The sequence below is a fragment of the Schistocerca serialis genome, chromosome 1, assembly GCF_023864345.2.
Source record: "Schistocerca serialis cubense isolate TAMUIC-IGC-003099 chromosome 1, iqSchSeri2.2, whole genome shotgun sequence".
In the NCBI taxonomy this organism is placed as follows: Eukaryota; Metazoa; Arthropoda; class Insecta; order Orthoptera; family Acrididae; genus Schistocerca; species Schistocerca serialis.
Window position 1 is genome coordinate 1,286,056,856 of NC_064638.1, and position 19,679 is coordinate 1,286,076,534.

The following is a 19,679-nucleotide window of genomic DNA, read 5'->3' on the forward strand; positions in this document are numbered from 1 at the left end:
TAGCTCATTCTTGGCACGCAACTTGTTCTTCCACCATGTTTGTTCATTTTGTCTTAGTGATTAATAAATCCATATTCAATACTTAGTAAGTGTTATTACCTACCAACCATATGTGATAACCACATTGGTAACCCCGACACTGTCATCATCTCATAGCAAGTTATTTTGTGCTCATTTTCGTCATTTGCGACCTTCAAGTGCCAGACCACATTGTTTCTGCCACAATGGGGCTACCAGTGTCTTTCGATGCAAGTGTCATGTGCCTTATAAACACTGCTTGCGACCACAAGTGGTCAAGTGTACCTAATGTGAGGTTGGTTAAAAGTGAACAATTATTTACGCCCAGCCACACCTGTGACCACCTAATCTTAACCAGCTCAATATGGTCATGTCTAGCATGGCAGCACAACAACAGCCACAACACAGACAGTGCACGCCACCTAACGACATCACGGATGATATTCCAGTTAAAGACATTGTGGTTTATCCTTCGTCCATGCAGTTACCTTCGGGGTAGTTTGATGTGCTGACCATGTTCCAGAACTGTGAATCAAACATTTCTATGCACGAGGTAGCACATTCTTACATGTCTCTAGTGTCGCAGCATTCCCCCCAATGCCAGTCGCCTTGACTGCACCAGTTTCCTCAAGCATTTCACCGTGGTTACACCATGACCACCTCCTGCTAGCTTTTGTAATGGTGCCTGCCATTCTGCCTGCATTGGTTACTGGATCAGCCCTCCTCATGGCTACGCCGCAAGCACCTTCTGCCCGCTGTTGCAACAACAGAGACCATTACACCCACACCATGTTCTACATCAGGCCTGCAGTTTGAACACACGGTGCTGACTTTTACGCCCACCCCCTCCACACCCTGTGTTGCATGCACCTGCCGCCCCATGCAGCCCTCGGGTGACACACCATTCACTGCAACTGAACTTCCGGTGTTGCCTCAACTTGTGTTACTGGGCAGGTTTGTCAAGCTACCTGCTTTACAAAATGATAACCCTAAGACTTGGTTTGTCTTAGGGGATCACATACTGGACAACCACAAAATTTCAGATGATGACGCCCATTTTGTCTGCCTGGTGAGTCATCTCCACACTCCAGATCACATCAGTTACTTGCTTCCCTCACCGCCCAAGCATTCGACGGTGAAAGCACTGATCACTGAGCGCCTTTCTCGCCTTCCAGCCGAGGCTATCCACCACATTATTCACGATTAGGATCTAGACGACCACACACCTTTGCAGCTATGGCGGCACCTGTGTGCTTTAATTGACAATGAAGCATTACCTGAAGCAGCACTTTGGACATTGTCAATGGTCATAATGCCTACTGTCATCTACTGTCTCATGTCGCCAACCCACTTGAGGTTTGTTTGAGGTGGGAGATTGGGCTTACGCTATCATTCATCAAAACAACACCTGTCAAGGATGACCTCTCCATCACTCTTAGTTGACACGCCTGCACCTTAGGTTTCATGCCCTGCCGGCAGAGGCCAGTGAGCTCTCCACGGTGCCTCAGCTGCCAGTCAGGAGCTGCCACCTAGCAGCCTACAGGAGGTATTGCCTGTGGCCTCCCCAGAGCCACTGACCTCACCTGAGCAGCAGCCCAATCGGCTACCGACACCGACACAATCAGCTGTTGCACAATCCCACTCCGCACCACCCCGCCTACCAGCCTATCCTCTGTGCCGGTTCCACGCTACTTACGGGGACACTACCCGCAACTGCCACGCGCCTTGTGCCTACCCGAACAATATCTGCAGGCACATTTAGGCGCCATGTGCTGCCACATTCCTTCAAAGTGCCACCATCTGACGTTGCACCACTCACTTCAGATATGCGATGCATCTATGCCACAGACATGTCATCAGGCATTCGCTTTCTCATCGACACTGGTGCCAATGTTAGTGTTATCCCAACAAAGCACGCTTGTGACACACTTTCACCTACTACTTTTGCCTTGATAGCTGCTCTCTCCCACTGTGGTCCATGGTTCCATCAAGATGTCACTTCACCTATCACTGATCCACTCCTTCCCTTGGACCTCCCACATTGCTGATGTGGATGAACTTGTGATCGTGTCGGATTTTCTACATCATTGCGACCTTTCACCAGACCTGCAAGCTGCCACACTCTGCCACACATCTGGCTCTGCCATTCCGTGCTCACACGAGTTCATCTTGACTTCACTCTCCGCCTCCTTGGCTATGCTTTTCACCCTGCTCAATGCATTATTGCACGAGCTGTTGGACGGGTGTTCACAAGTCGACGAACTTGGCATCCAGAATGCCGCCTTATGCACCCACATATCCTCTACCTCCCCTGAGTCGTCACAGTCATGGTGTACTATCCATAGCCTATCTGCAGAACCAGTCCAGAGACTGGTTTGATGCAGCTCTCCTTGCTACTCTATCCTGTGCAGGCTTCTTCATCTCCCAGTACCTACTGCAACTTACATCCTTCTGTATCTGTTTAGTGTATTCTTCTCTTGGTCTCCCTCTACAATATTTACCTTCCATGCTGCCCCCCCTTGATGCCTCAGAACATGTCCTACCAGCCGATCCCTTCTTCTAGTCAAGATGTGCCACAAACTTCTCTTCTCCCCAATCCTACTCAATATCTCCTCATTAATTATATGATCTACCTATCGAATCTTCAGCATTCTTCTGCAGCACCACATTTCGAAAGCTTCTATTCTCTTCTTGTCCAAACTATTTATTGTCCATGTTTCACTTTGTATATGGCTACACTCCATACAAAAACTTTGAGAAACGACTTCCTGACACATAAATCTATACTCAATGTTAACAAATTTCTCTTCTTCAGAAACACTTTCCTTGCCATTGCCAGTCTACATTTTATATCCCCTCTACTTTGACCATCATCAGTTATTTTGCTCCCCAAACAGCAAAACTCCTTTACTACTTTAAGTGTCTCATTTCCTAATCTAGTTCCCTCAGCATCACCTGACTTAATTTGAGTACATTCCATTATCCTCATTTTACTTTTGTTGATGTTCATCTTATGTCCTCCTTTCAAGACACTGTCCATTCTGTTCAACTGCTCTTCCAAGTCCTTAGCCGTCTCTGACAGAATTACAATGTCATTGGCGAACCTCCAAGTTTTTATTTCTTCTCCATGGATTTTAATACCTAATCTGAATTTCTCTTTTGTTTCCTTTACCGCTTGCTCAATATACAGATTGAGTAACATCGGGGATGGGCTACAACACTGTCACACTCCCTTCCCAACCAGTGCTTCCCTTTCATGCCCCTCGACTCTTATAACTGCCATCTGGTTTCTGTACAAATTGTAAAAAGCCTTTTGCTCCCTGTATTTTACCCCTGCCACCTTCAGAATCTGAAAGAAAGTGTTCCAGTCAACATTGTGAAAAGCTTTCCCTAAGTTTACAAATGCTAGAAACATAGGTTTGCCTTTCCTTAATCTATTTTCTAAGACAAGTTGTATGGTCAGTATTGCCTCACATGTTCCAACATTCCTACGAAATCAAATCTGATCTTCCCCAAGTTTGCCTTCTACCAGTTTTTCCATTCATCTGTAAAAAATTCCTGTTAATATTTTGCAGCTGTTAGTTATTAAACTGATAGTTCAGTAATTTTCACATCTGTCAACACCTGCTTTCTTTGGGATTGGAATTATTATATTCTTCTTGAAGTCTGAGGGTATTTCGCCTGCCTCATACATCTCGCTCACCAGATGGTAGAGTTTTGTGGGGGCTGGCTCTCCCAAGGCTATAAGTAGATCTAATTGAATGTTGTCTACTCCGGGGGCCTTGTTTCGACTTAGGCCTTTCAGTGCTCTGTCAAACTCTTCATACAGTACCATATCTCCCATTTCATCTTCATCTACATCCTCTTCCATTTCCATAATATTGTCCTCAAGTACATCGCCCTTGTACAGACCCTCAATATACTCCTTCCACCTTTTTGCTTTCCCTTCTTTGCTTACAACTGGGTTTCCATCTGAGTTCTTGATATTCATACAAGTGGTTCTCTTTTCTCCAAAGGTCTCTCTAATTTTCCTGTAGGCAGTATCTATCTTACCCCTAGTGATATATGCCTCTACATCCTTACATCTGTCCTCTAGCCATCCCTGCATAGCCATTTTGCACTTCCTGTCGATCTCATTTTTGGGACGTTTGTATTCCTTTTTGCATGCTTCATTTACTGCATTTTTATATTTTCTCCTTTCATCTATTAAATTCAATATATCTTCTTGAACCCAAGGATTTCTACTATCAATTGTCTTTTTACCTACTTGATCCACTTGTAATGGTCGCCTTGTCGTAGATATTGCTAATTGCTATAATCGCACTATTTCACTCCCATTTATGGAGCTCGTTAGCACTTGATGTTAGGTTGGCACCATTAAAATGCATTGTGGTAATCGCTGCTGCTTGCTGGATCACTGCTGTGTCTCGATGCTGATGCTGGCTCTAAATCTGGTTGTCTAGGGTTAAAAACATGAGGTCCCATGTTTTTTATGTGCTTTTGATGATAAAGAACGAGTGAAACCAACAAATATGTAAACTTCAAATATTTATTACTCTGGTGGCCATCTTAATTCCACTGTCCACCAAAGACCATGACACAACACAAAGTAGTACTTCCTTTACATGTTCTTTGCATTGTTTATCCATCTCAAACAATAACACACTTTACCAAAGTGACATTCTGATTGTGCCCCGACCCTTCTTGCTGCTTGTATTGATAACATTGTCAAAGAACTACTAAAAAGAGATATAGTTTATAAGTCACATGTACATCTGTTATCATAATTTGTGCAGAAAAGTTATTAATTTGCATCGAGTGACATAATTTAACATGTTATTAAAATGACAGACAGATTTGTTGACTTGACAGAATAATTCTTTGTTACAAAAAGGCTGTTTTTTAGAAGTTTGTCAATTGACTTCTCTAATTTGCATAAATAAGTAAATAACATGAATTATTAAGAATTACATTGGTTTTCGTCTAAAATAGGATTGATTTTGTGAATACTGAGTGAAAACGCTCCTAGTGAACAAATAGGTTTCACTGGGTGGTTTTTATTTAAGGAGATCCAAAATACCTAAGTTGGCCACCATTTTTCGTACTTCATATTAATTATTTAAGATAAACTTAGTGTTTTTACATGATGACATTTGCTGTATCAGTGATCAAGTGATATTAACTTTTGTGTGGGTCAGTTATTCAGTATAATTTAATGGGTTGACTGTTTATGGAGACATGTTATGCAATCATTGTTAACATACACAATAACTCTTCTATAATCATAGATACTCATTAAACTGGTTGAATTTGGAGGGTATCGCATACTTTGGTAAAGTAAAGTCTTTAATATGTTCCGTTACACTCTGCTGCCTTCACTATTTCATCTCTCAAAACTACCCATTCTTCTTCTACTGTATTTCTTTCCCCCATTGTTGTCAATCATTCCCTAATGCCCTCTCGGGAAACTCTCAACAACCTCTGGTTCTGTCAGTTTATCCAGGCCCCATATCCTTAAATTCCCACCTTTTTGCAGTTTCTTCAGTTTTAATCTACACTTCATAACCAATAGATTGTGGTCAGAGTCCACATCTGTCCCTGGAAATGCCTTATAATTTAAAACCTGGTTCCTAAATCTCTGTCTTACCATTACATAATCTATCTGAAACCTTGCAGTATCTCCAGGTCTCTTCCATGTATGCAACCTTCTTTCATGATTCTTGAACCAAGTGTTAGCTATGATTAAGTCATGCTCTGTGCAAAATTCTACCAGACGGCTTCCTCTTTCATTTCTTACCCCCAGTCCATGTTCACCTACTACATTTCCTTCTCTTCATTTTCCTACTATCGAATTCCAGTCATCCATGACTATTAAATTTTTGTCTCTGTTCACTATCTGAATAATTTCTTTTATCTCATCATACATTTCATCAATTTCTTCATCATCTGCAGAGCTAGTTGGCATATAAACTTGTACTACTGTAGTAGGCGTGGGCTTCGTATCTATCTTGGCCACAATAATGCGTTCACTATGCTGTTTGTAGTAGCTTACCTGGATTCCTATTTTTTTTATTCATTATTAAATGTATTCCTGCCTTACCCCTATTTGATTTTGTATTTATAACCTTGTATTCACCTGACCAGAAGTCTTGTTCCTCCTGCCACCAAATTTCACTAATTCCCACTATATCTAACTTTAACCTATCAATTTCTCTTTTTAAATTTTCAAACCTACCTGCCCGATTAAGGGCTCTGACATACCACGCTCTGATCCATAGAACGCTTTCTGCTGATAACGACGTCCTCCTGAGTAGTCCCCAACCGGTACTATATTTAATAATTTTATCAGTGATACCATCAAATCCATGTGTCATTTTACTCTTTAGTTTGCTGATAGCCATTTGTACTTTTTTGGGTGTTACGGGATATAGATACGTTGTCCTTTCATTTATTGGAGTTCTTACCTCTGTCTTTGGATTATATTTAGTGGTGATCAGGTTTTGGGCTACATTAATGTAATTATCATTAAATATATTAGCTATTAGAAGTGGATCATCAAAAATTTCATTTCTGTGTTTTATGGTGATTTTATTAGTTGCATTTTCATGTTTGTCTACATGATTATTAATAACTTTCCACATAGATTTCATTTTGTTGTTACCCTTTTTCATATATGAATCATTATGCTTCTTTTTTGCAGCAACTATAGCTTCCCTGCGCTTTTTCCTACAACACTTTACATATGGTTTCAAGATAGTATTTTGCTTTGCACACTTATATAGCAATCTAAGACTTTCTGATGGCTATTTGATTTCACTTGTTAACCATGAATTTGATTTTTTGGTTCTTTTCATTCTCTTCAGAGGGAATGAAATATCATATCAGTATTTATAATTTGACAAGAATTTTTTGATTTTTATGTATGCAGAACTATTGCTTTCCATGTCCCATTTTACATTTTTAACATTAGATTAAAGACCCTAATGCTGTCATCATCACTTAATCTTCTCTCAATATATCACCTGTTGTCACTTTTCTCATGAGATTTCTCTAAAGCCAATTTAACTGCTTGACAATCAGAGAAATCTGTATCCAATACCTCAGATTTAAAGCCCCATTTCGATTTGTCAATGAATATTTGCTCTACAGTACTTTTGCTTTTGCTGTCGTATCTAGTGGTATCTTCTACACAAATGTTTTTAGTAGATTAACAAGTTTCTGCCCTTTGTTACAGTTGTCCTTGAAATTAACATTTAAATCCCCAAACACAATTTTGTATTTTGACTATTTAGATAGTTCAGAAAATTTTCCAAATTTTCGGAGAACAATTCAAAATTGCCAGATGTGGACTTGTATATACATGCAATTTTAATTTTACTATCTATTACTTCACATAAACAATATTCAAAATCTTTTTCAATACAGTAGACATTTTTAAACCTAATTTCCTTTGATTTAATATCTGTTCTTACATATATACATGTTCCACCCCTTCTGTATGTTTCCTTGCAAAACCTGCTGACCAACTGAGAGTCTGAATTCCTGACTGCACATTTTTGTATTTCTTGCAGCCAGTGTTCAGTTACACACAAAATAGAAATCTCCTTCAATGAACCATTCAAAAGGACGTCTAGCTCATATAGCTTACTGCTTAAGTCCTGTACATTATGATACAGGAGCGTTAAAGAATTATTCAGTTCTATGAGAGGTATATTTCTTGCCTGGTTAGCTCTTTGAAGAGTAGGCTCTAGTCTTCTTTTTGTTTCTAACCTGATTTTCACCTCCTCGAGATATGGAAGACAATTGCCTGCAGCAGTGTGAGATTGGCAGCTTAGAACGCATACGGACATCCATAGCACTGAAGGAAAATTCAAGTACTGCCCATATACACGTCCACAACTCCTAGGGATTGGTGTGGCAGGACATATATACATGCCCACAGCAACAAAAGGAAATATATCATGTAAGCTGGGAAATACATCAAGTAAGATGGATTAAGGAAACAGTGCAGTAACACAAGGCTTTAATCAGAAAGTCAAATTCAACAGTTTGACTTGTAAGAACTGTAAAAAACATGTGATCAAAGCCATCTTAAGAGTAATTTCTGGCTACATGAAAAATGCACAGAAATTACACTGAAATTCATAAATGATGACTGTCCTTGGTCACATCGTCGTGACTGTTTACGTATAGAAACGGCAGAATTATAAGGTGCAGTAAACTCAAAATACCACCAAATAATTAAACCAATGCAAAATGACATACAAATAATTTAAATCAAAATATTAGCACAAAAGAACGCAAAACTTATCTAGTAACCAAATTAGAATTCTGTGTTTGCAAAAAGCAAGAACCAATCTAATGTCCATATGACAATGAAGAAATTGTGGTCAGAGTTTCTGATGAGGATACAACAAATGAAATACTCAGGAAATCAGTATCAAAATACAGAGTTCCAGACTGCAAAGTTGATGTGCATCCTGTGATTAGAAATAACCAACTCAATAACTATATTAGTAACATTTTATGATAGGCAGACACTTCGGTTTACCAGCTGTAGAAAGGGACCATGAATGGATCAAAACTGGTGCCAGAGACAGGAATTTGTGTGACATTATTCTGAACTTCTTGTCTGAAAATTACTTTGGGCAGACAGCTGGAGAAACAACCTGTGAGGGTAGCTTCTTAGGCCACCTAGCAACAGACGGAACTGAAGTTTCTCAGTCAGTTAAAGAAGAGGTAGGCATCAGTAATCACAGGTGGTGACAACATCAATGACTATGGGTGTTGAAAGGAATGTCAACAAAAGTAGGAAAATCTTTTTACTTAGCAAATAATACACAGGAAGTTCTAGTTGAGAATAATGAATTATTTAGGAATACAGGAGATGACTTAATGAAAGGCAGAGGCACTGCGTCATCAACAGGCACAAAAACTTACGTTACAGAGCTTTGCTTTGCTAGCTTTTGGAAAGTAATTCCTTTCTCAAGCTTGTATGAGGAACACACACACACACACCCACACAGACACACACACACACACACACACACACACACACACACACACACACACACACATATGCATGGACACGTCTGCCCCCCACATTGTGCTCAGTCGACTGCCAGCTCTTTCCTGGTGCACAGCAGGTGTACTGAGGTGAAAGGTAGGTAGGTAGATAGGTAAGTCAGGAATGGAGAGGGTGGGAGGCAGGGAGGTGGTTTGGGGGCTGTCATCTCATGCCCTAATCCATGAAATCACATGCCCAGCTGTTTGCCACCTCTCCCCTCTACCTGCACCCCTAGCCAGCTAGCCAACTGGGGCTGCAGGTAGAGGGGAGAGGTGGCAGATGGCTGGGCATGTCATTTCATGGACTAGGGCATGAGATGGCAGCACACAACAAGCTGACATGTATTAGGTGGGCGTACTGGGACGGCAGATGGTGTGTATGTGCATAAACACATACTTATATGCACACACACACACGTGCACAAACACTGTTGGGTGTGGGATGGGGGACAGCAAATTGCCTTAGGTTTAGGTCAGGGAGGTTATGGGGGTGAAGGATGAGCTGTAAGGATAGCTCCCATGTGCGCAGCTCAGAAAAGCTGGAGGTGGTAGGGAGAATCCAGATGGGACGGATTGTGAAACAGCCACTGAAATACTTATTGTATATGTGGGTCACTTTTTTATTCATGACGATGTCGCAGCTTCTGAAACCATTGAAATCTTGGATGTTGTGCTCTGATGCATGTTGTCCCAGTGGGTGGTCCATCTCATTTTTGGCTACTATTTCACGGTGGCCACTCATTCTGTTCGACAGCTGGTTGGTTTTGAAATACCATTGTAAAATGCTTTGCAGTAGTTGCAGCAGAATTGGTGTATAACATGGCTGCTTTCACTGGTGGCTTGGCCTCTGCCAAAATAGGATAAGTCTGTGATGGGATGGGAGTAGGAGGTGCTGGGTAGGTGGTTAGGGAAGGTCTTGCATCATGGTCTTCCACAAGGGTATGATCCATGTGGCAGGAGCTTGGGGTGGAAGTGGCATAGGGATGGACTACAATGTGTGGAGTTAGGCTGGGTAGCGGAACACCACTTTGGGAGGGGATGGAAGTACCTTAGGTAGGATGTCCCTCATTTCAGGACATGATGATAAGACAATCATTGCCTTGATGAAGGACATGGTTCAGTTATTTCAGTCCCGGGTGGTAATGATTGACAAGGGGGGCACTTCTTTGTGATTAGTTCTTGGGTTGGATGTGAGGATCAGGTATGTCTGGGGATATGGCACGGAAGATGTGTTTGTGTATTAAGTCTGTGGGGTACTGACTGTCTGCGAAGGTCTTTGTGGGGCCTTCAGCATATTGGGCAAGGGAGTTCTCATCACTGCACATGCATCTGTCAGGCTGTGTGGGGGGACTTTTTGGTGTGGAAGGAGTGGCAGTTCTCAAAGTGCAGATACTGCTGGTGATCGGTGGGTTCGATGAGGACTGAGGTGTGGATGGAGCCATCTCAGAGGAGGAGATCTAGGAAGGTGGCACGGGGGGTGGAGGAGTACCAGATGAAGTGGATGGCAGAGAAGGTGTTGAGAGAAATGAGGACAAGGTGTCCTGGCCTTGGGTCCAGATTATAAAGATGTTATCAATTAAACTGAACCAGACGAGGGGTTTGGGTTAATGGGAAGCTAGGAATGTTTCCTCTAGGTGTCCCACAAAGTGGTTGGCATAGGAGGGTGCCATGTAGGTGACCATGACTGTGCCACAAATTTGTTTGTAGAACTTCCCTTCAAAGGTGAAGTAGCTATGGATTTGGATGTAGTTGGTTAGGTATTTGAGGAATGAAGTAGTGGGTTTGGACTCTGTAGGGAACTGGAAGAGGTAGTTCAATCAAGGCAAGGCCATGGGCATGAGGGATGTTGGTGAATAAGGAGGTTGCATCTGCACTGATGAGTAGGGACCTGGGAGGTAAGAATGGGGGGATGGTGGAGAGCCAGTGCAGGAAGTGGTTGGTATCTTTAATGAAGGAGGCTAGGTTTTGGACAACTGGTTGTAAATGTTGGTCAACAAAGGCCAAGAATCTTTCAGTGGAGGCACTGTAACAAGCCATAATGTGATGCCCAGGACTGTTAAGTTTGTGGATTTTGTGGAGAATGTAGAAGATGGGTGAGCATGCTGTTGCTGGGCTGAGCAGGGAGATGGATTTGGGGGAGATGTTCTGGGAAGGGCTTAAGTATTTCAGCAGGGATTGGAGGTTACGTTGGACTTATGGGATGGGTCACTTGGGTAGAGTTTTTAGGTAGAGGTGTCAGACAACTGACGGGGGCCCTCTGCCAGATAGCTACTCCAGTTCATCACAATGGTGGTGGAACCTTTGTCTGCTGGGAGGATGATCAGATTACGATTCGTTTTTAGGTTGTGTAGAGCAGTCTTTTCTTCTGCTGAAAGGCTGTTGTTCTTACGGAGGGATCTGTGGGAGAATGGTGAGGCCAGGTTGTAAGTTAAGAGTTCCTGGAAGATGACCAGGGGATGGTTAGGTGGGAGGGTGAGAGAGTCATGATTGGATGGTGGTACGAATTGGGACTGCAAGGTTCAGTGATAGGATTGGACTGACTTTGGTTGGAGAAGCTGATGGCAAAGAAGTGTTTCCACTGTAGGGAGCAGGAGAAGGAGAGTAAGTCTTTCACAAGCCCAACAAGGTTGAAGCTGGGAGCAGGTCTGAATGTGAGGCTTTGGATAGGACTGAAACTTCTGTGGTGCTGAGGAGTTTGGTGGAGAGGTAAACAACAGTATTTTGGGATTGTTAAGGTTCTGGTTTTTGTGGGGTGCTGGAGGGGGGTTTTAAAGGATGTGGTAGGTTGAAAAGGTCAGCTAGGCAAGGCCTGGGTGTTATGAAGGGTTGAGGAGAGGGAACACTGGGAGTAGGATTGGGGTTGGATAGTGGTGGCCTAAGGCAGGAGTAGGGTTGCAGCAGGCTAGATAACTTGTGGAGATGGTGTTTGGAATGTTTTTCTAAGTGTTGGAGTGTCAGGATTTCAGTTTGGGTGGTGAGGTGTAGACAGTGGGCATTACGTAGTAGCAGTATTTTGCTGAGCAAGTGGAGGTGGTTCAGGTTTGTGAGGAAAAGCCACTGGCTGAATCTGAAAAGTCTCAGAGAGTGTAGTTTCAGCTCTCTTGAGACTGCAGACATGTGTGCAAGTTGCTTTTGTGTGTTTGTGTGTGTGTGTGTGTGTGTGTGTGTGTGTGTGTGTGTGTGTGTGTGTGTGTCTACTGCTGATAAAGGCCTTAATGGCTGAAAGCTAAGAGTGTGTGAATCTTTTTAGTGTGCCCATCACAACTCAGCATCTCCGCTATATGGTGAGTAGCAACTTTCCTTCTCTGGTATTGAACAGATAGCCCAGTCAGAAGAGAACTATCTGTATAAAGGCAGCGACCCAGTTTCAAATAACAAAGGCAGGAAACCTGTTGTAAGTTCCAGTCTACAAGAGTCAGGCTTCTAAATACAAAAAGTAACTGTTGCTATTGAGATGTAACAGTACCGTTGTTTAAAAACTGTCATTTGTTATTACTAAAACAATGAGAGCTCATAAATTGGTGAAGTAGTCTGCAGAACTTGAAAAAGTCGGTGAACTGAAAACGAATAGCGTTTCTTCAAATAATGTCAACAACAAACACAGATCATCAGGGAAAAAGAGTAGTGTACTATTACTACCAGACAGTCATGGCAGGAATCTATCCAGCATGCTCCTTGAGAAAAATCGCGACATATCAGTGACTAGTGTAGTGAAACCGGGAGCGGGATGTAAAAATGTTGTAGACATTAACTCTAAGACGAAATTAAAGCAAGAAAATGACTTTATCATCTGTATAATGGGTTCAAACGATGTGGCACAAATTGAAGCAGAGGTTTGCGTGGAAACACTACAGAATTTTTTACAAGCTAATAAATGCAGAAACACAGTAGTTGCCACACTTCCTCATAGGCATGATTTGGTTTATAGTTCGTGTGTAAACAAAGAAATTCGGAAAACAAACATTAAAATAAGGAAACTATGTTCTCAATATGCTAAGTATGATGTACTGGATATAAGCAAGCTGCAACAAAATCTGCACATGAAGCATGGAATGCATTTGAACTATGAAGGGAAAAGATTTGTTTGTGATCGTGTTAGTGAAATAATTAAAGAAAGACTTGTAAGGGATAGAACAATTTATCAGCTTCCTGAACATCCTTCCAACAGCGAGGAAAACAAAATAAACAAGAAACAAGAACGAAAATACAACACTGCTGATGTTCCTAACTTAAACTAGAGGTATGGGATGCTGTAAATATGATTCCCAATTACCAAATCGTGAATATGCCCGAACTAAAAATTTATCACCATAATGTGCAATCCCTGCGTAATAAGATGATGAAATTAACATTCTATTAACACATGAACTTAATGATATCTCAGTGTTATGCGTTTCTGAGCACTGGCTTAACCCAGAATTAATCCAGAATACGAAAATAAACAAACTTGTCTTGGCTGCTTACTACTGCAGGAAAAACAGCAAGCAGGGTGGAGTAGCAACTTACACAAAGGATAATGTAGATTTTATTACACTACCTGACTTAACGAGGGCAAATGTCGAAAAGGATTATGAAATTGCAGCTATAAAAATTACTCAGTTCAACCTGGTTATTGCTACAGTTTACCGATCACCATCCGGGAATTTTGAACTTTTCTTAACCAAAATGGAGTCATTGCTAAATAAAGTAAATAAAATGGATTGTGAATTGATAATCTGTGGTGACTTCAATATTGACTTCCTCACAAATAGTGGAAATAGGGAGACCATTTTGAACCTTGCAACGTCCTACAATTTAAAGGCTGAAGTAAAAGCAGCTACCCGAGTATCAGAAACTTGCCAAACAGGTCTTGATCAGTTTCTAGTCAAGAAGAGTTTACACAACACCTCACTAAAAATTTTCAATGCAGGTTTTAGTGATCATCTTGCTCAAATATTAAGCATAAAGGTACAAGGCAATATTATTAACAACATGTCTTTCAGAACAGCATATCAAAGCTATAATCAGCATAATTTGAACTACTTCAACAACTTATTACAGAAAGAAAAATGGCTAGGAGTGTACAAAATGAACAATATAAATTAAAAATTCAGCACTTTCATTGATACATTAACCCATTTCTTTGAACTTGCGTTTCCACTGAAAACATTAACCAGACGGGGAAACCCTAGAACAAACAGCTGGATCACAAAGGGAATAAGGGTTTCATGCCAGAAGAAAAGACTACTTCATGAAATATGTAACTCAAAAAATTCCTCACCTGTAGTACGAACATACTATAAAAAATATTCTAAAATATTAAGTAATAAAAGCAGCAAAAATAATGCATAATGATGAAATCATTTATAATTCAGCTAATAAATTAAAGGCTATGTAGAGTGTTATAAAAAAAGAATGTGGAGAATATAGACAACCTTGCAAAACTATAATACTATCACATAAAAATAAAAAAGTAACAAACCCCTTAGAAGTAGCCAACACAGTTAACAACTTTTTCACAGGTGTTGCTGAAAATATGTTACAATCAAACTTTAAGAGCACCCAGGCAAATGAATATGAAATAAGTGCATGTAGAGGATCAATGTACATCAGTTCTGTTTCACAAGATGAAGTAGCTAAAGCAATAAAAGGACTAAAAAATTCCAAATCGGCAGGTATTGATGGTATACCTGCAACAATGTTAAAGAAGAGCGCATCAAACCTAATTGAAGTACTCACACATTTATGTGACTGCTCACTTCAGGCAGGCACTTTCCCTGATGTGTTGAAAACATCAAAAGTTATTCCTGTATATAAAGAAGGGGATAAAGACAATGTAAATAACTACAGACCCATCACAATTTCCTCCTGCATCTCTAAAGTACTGGAAAAAGTTATGTATGAGAAACTTATGAAATTTATAAATAAAAACAGCATCCTATGTAATGAACAACATGGATTCAGAAATAAGAGGTCAATGACAATTGCTGTCTATGAGTGCATCAATTCCATCCTAAACCTGATGGACAAAAAACAGGAAACAATAGGAGTCTTTATTGACTTGTCAAAAGTTTTTGACATGGTGGACCTTAAAATTCTGCTATCAAAGCTAGAAAGATATGGTATTCGAGGTCTGTCCAACAAGTGGATCAGTTCCTTCCTGACTAATCGTATGCAGGCAGTGTGAGTCAAGCACACAAATATTGAACTAAAAACTGTATCTAATCACTTATCTGACTATAAACAAATAAAATGTGGTGTACCCCAAGGATCAGTATTGGGACCCCTTCTGTTTCTTCTGTACATAAATGATCTAAGCTTAAATATTGATGCACACAAAACAATCATATTTGCAGATGACACCACAATTCTACTAAAAGGAGACGATGATGAACAGTTACAGCAGACAGTAAACACGGTCACGAAACAACTTAGCAGCTGGGCACAGAGTAATCAGGTTGTAATAAACAGTAAGAAAACCGTTGCTCTAAAATTCCACAATGTTGCTTACAAGGACATGTTTATCCCATCAGTCTCTATCAATGACGAACCAGTTGGTAACAGTACTGAAACCAAATTCTTAGGATTTTGGCTGCAGAGTAACATCAGATGGAATAAGCATATTGAATATCTCAATGCAGAACTGAGCAAAACATGTTACGTTCTTTGTTCATTAAAATCATGCTGTAGTGAGAAAACAGTATTGAATGCATATCATGCGTACTTTCATTCTCGTCTTAGATATGGGGTCACCTTCTGCGGAAACTCTAAAACATTTAACAGCACTTTTAAACTACAAAAAAGGGCCATTAGAATCTTGTTTGGGTGCAAGCCTAGAGACTCTTGTAAACCCCTGTTTAAGAAATCTGGTATTCGTCCATTACCATGTGTATACATTATGGAAACCCTTTTGTTCTTTAAATTAAATGTAATAGGCAAGGACTGGAGACTGCAAAAAAACTGTGATGTACATGATCACTTTACCAGACAAAACAGAAACATACATATGACTCAAATCAGCACAGCACTGTGCCAAAAAGGTGCTTTTCGCATGGGAGTTAAGCTTTATAACAAACTTCCTGAAAACATAAAAGCTATCACTAAGGTCAATACATTTGGAAAATCTCTAAAGTCATATTTACAGCATCACTGCTTCTACTCCATTGAAGAATATTTAAATTTATGAAATGTATTATATAAATACTTACGTGTAAAGTGTATTATTGTAAGCTTAAATATGTATGCCTTGAAATGACTTTCAGCCTGTATATTTATAACTTGACTTGTCCAATGTCTTACGCATAAGCTGCTATGTAGACTACAGGACCAATAAAATACAATCTACAATCTACAAGGAAATGATCACTTTGACACCCCTTGCCCCACCAACTCAGACACACAGGACATGTCATGACTACTGATTTAGAGGACCAAAGAGCAAGTAATTCCTATGGTGTACAAGAATTTGTAAAGGAAAGGAGAAGGAGGAGGAGTTAATAAATTACCATTCTGTGCCTTTCTTGCGCTACTGTAACTTCAGTTTCATGGTGGATAATATTGTTTCAGGCTCTTTTTTTCACTACAGTGTCTACATATACCTTAAAACATTAATCTTACTTTTTCAATTTATCCAAGTTGACAAACCATGTGGCAGCATCTTGGTAATTAAAATCTTCTCCCATTGAGACCAGCACGTGTTCAGTTTGGAGATGAGATGCATAATTTTCAATGTAGGCTGTAAAATCTGCAATCTGTGGATAATGAAATACTATTAATTTTATTTGCATAGTGTAAACTTAATAGTACAGTACTACAAAAGACCAAAAGTAATTCCAACACATTGTGAAAAATTTTATGGTTCTTCTGATATTTAAATTGCTTTTAGGCTAACACAAAGCTGTAGAGTATCACTAGCCTTCCCATTCTGTCAGAATCCACAATGCTTTTTCATACATCTAACAACTTGAATGGGAAACATATAAGTTCATAGAAGTTATTGTCAAGCTGTTAAAAAATAGTAGTCCTGTGAATCCATATTTTGTCACCAAATATGTGATGTAAATGCTGACCCTTTCTGTCATTGAAGTATGTTGTAGAATAATAAAAGAATTATACCTTCCCATCCAGTATCTTTCTATTACAACTAGGAATCCTCCTTCATTTCTTAAATCACCTTTAAGAGATAAATTATTTTATGGATCCCTTCATTTGTGAGAAGAGCAATATGCTAACTAGAGAGATGTATGATGCAGTCTCTCTCTGACGAAGCAGTTCGGTATGTGACTTTGTAGTGAGCACTCGTATGTATTGCTTCATGTTAAATAATGTGTGTTTTGTACTCCATACCTATTCTCTATAACCTGTCACTGTTACACACTGGAGTTCCACAATTGGTAACCCTTACTATTGTATGCTAATCATTCCTGTGAGTGTGCCCTTCCTGTACTCATTGTGCCATGAACCATGTGAACCATGACACTGCCCCCGTTCTTTGGTAAGAAAAATGCAGACAGTGTACCTTGCACTTCATGAGTGATAAAAAGTAACAGTGACACTCCGCATACTGATGTTTTGCTGAAAAATGTGACTGCACAACAATGGTGTACAGCAGATGATAACTTTACTAACTTTGACACAGCACCCACCTGTGATATGAATTCTGCAGCCTCACATGAACATTTGCTTCAGTTCAATCTGATTAATCTTTTGACCACATCATATGTTCATTTGCACAGACTGGACTCGTGCTTGCCCATCAACCTTCATAATGCATCTGGGCCATGTGATGCTTTGTTTGGTCTGTGTTTCATGCAGTGAGCTGCTTTACCAGGTGCCACATTGGCTGTGCATCAAGGTTCACCACACACACATCCTGACTGCACAGAATTGTTATTGCCACACCATTCAGGAGAGCAAGATGCAACCTCACATCTCAAGTTTGTGTCATTCTGAACTGATAAGCCTCTGCTTTGGTCTGCCATCATTGAAAGCATTTTTGCTATGAACACTATCATCACTGACCATAAGAAAATGCTATCATCACTGACAGTGTGAAATATGTCGCCTTACTCAGCCACATGGGCAGCTAAGCAGACATCATCAAAAACATCATTCTCACATCCTCTACCAGTGACAAATCCCAGACAGTGAAAATAACACTCCTACGGCACTTGTCACACACCTCCAAGGAGCAGCTGCACCATGTGATTTATAAGGAACAACTGTGGTGGCATCTCTACATAAAGACTGACCAATAGCCCATGTCCGACGAGGCCTTACAAATGCTTTGGAGTGTTAAACTCCCTATACAAGTTCAAATGGCAAATGTAATAAGTGACAGTCAACCAATGGATGCCCGTGTTTGCCTGGCTGATCAAATTTCTATACTTATTCAACACCGACGACAAATCAACAATGCCAACAACAATGATGCTGGGTGCAACCGCAAAACTGCCATGGAGCTGCCAGCCTGCTGCTTTCGACCACTGCCGAGAACTTCTGATCTTTCTCACTCTACCTGATGCTGACATCACTGTAGGCAGCACTGTCAACAACAGCCCAAGTGCTGACATGACACACTGTCACCGCTGTCAACCCCCATTGTGCCAGAAGCCGCGTCTGCCCAGTCACACTTCTTTGGTAACACACGTACTTCGGAAATGCTGCGCACAACTGCCGACAGCCCCGTCAACACCCAGACTTGGCATACAGCCTGAAAGAGGCCCTCTAGGCCACGTCCGATGTGTAAGTCACCTCAGTCATCATGAGAATATCTCATGTTCCTCAATACATGCTTCCCTAAATAACGAATATACATCCTTGACTGGAACAGTGGCCCTCACTTTCTCATTCATACCAGTTCTCAGGATAACACTTCACTGTCTTCATCACAAATCCACCTGAAGGCTGCCAATGACACTGTCATTACTGTTCACAGTTCTCAATCCCACACACTCGACTTGGTATTCTCCATGTCATTCACTTGGACATTCATCACTGAAGATGTGAGCGAAATGGTTCTCGGCGCAAATTTCCCTTGGGTCTTCCACACTGTTCCCTCATTGCACATGAGAGAGTTAACACACTCACCCTCTAGATGTTGTGTCAAGAGAATATGCAATTTTGACACCTTGACTGTGTGTCATGAGGGCACTGACCCATGACCAGATCACGCAATCAATCATCTTCAACTGTGCAGTTCCTGTGACACTGCACTGGTTACATTGAATCCAACAGCCCCACATGGACACTCATGTGGCCCATACTCACCTCCAAAATGACAACAACATGCTTTGCCATGGAATGCATGTGGCCAAAGACAAACTCTCTAAGAAACACTGCCTCCTCCACAGCCTGTGTTCCTCACCTCCAGTCACAATCCATAGATCTGCACTAGCCACAAGCCAGCACAAGTCACTCTACACAGTTGCTGCACCCATGGAGGTACTACAGGTTAATAACAAGCCAGCCAGTTGCACAATGCCCTCTATCTCTCACTGCCACTCCTCTCATGACATGTTTGTTCTTTCTGCACTGAAGCAGTGCAATCCCTGGGTCCCTGGTGAGTGATGCCCATGCAGACTACCCCCAGATGATCGCCATGTGGCAAAGACTGC

The 19,679-nt window shown here is 40.9% G+C and overlaps 1 protein-coding gene across 1 annotated transcript in view; it reads right to left on the reverse strand.

The window, feature by feature from the left end:
• LOC126419664 (lysosomal alpha-mannosidase-like) overlaps nt 1–19,679 on the reverse strand; it is a 247,851-nt gene that overhangs the window by 98,416 nt on the left and 129,756 nt on the right. Inside the window, exon 7 of the mRNA XM_050086854.1 lies at nt 16,681–16,814. Within this exon, the coding sequence (XP_049942811.1) occupies nt 16,681–16,814 (134 nt within the window). The remainder of the gene's footprint in view (nt 1–16,680; nt 16,815–19,679) is intronic.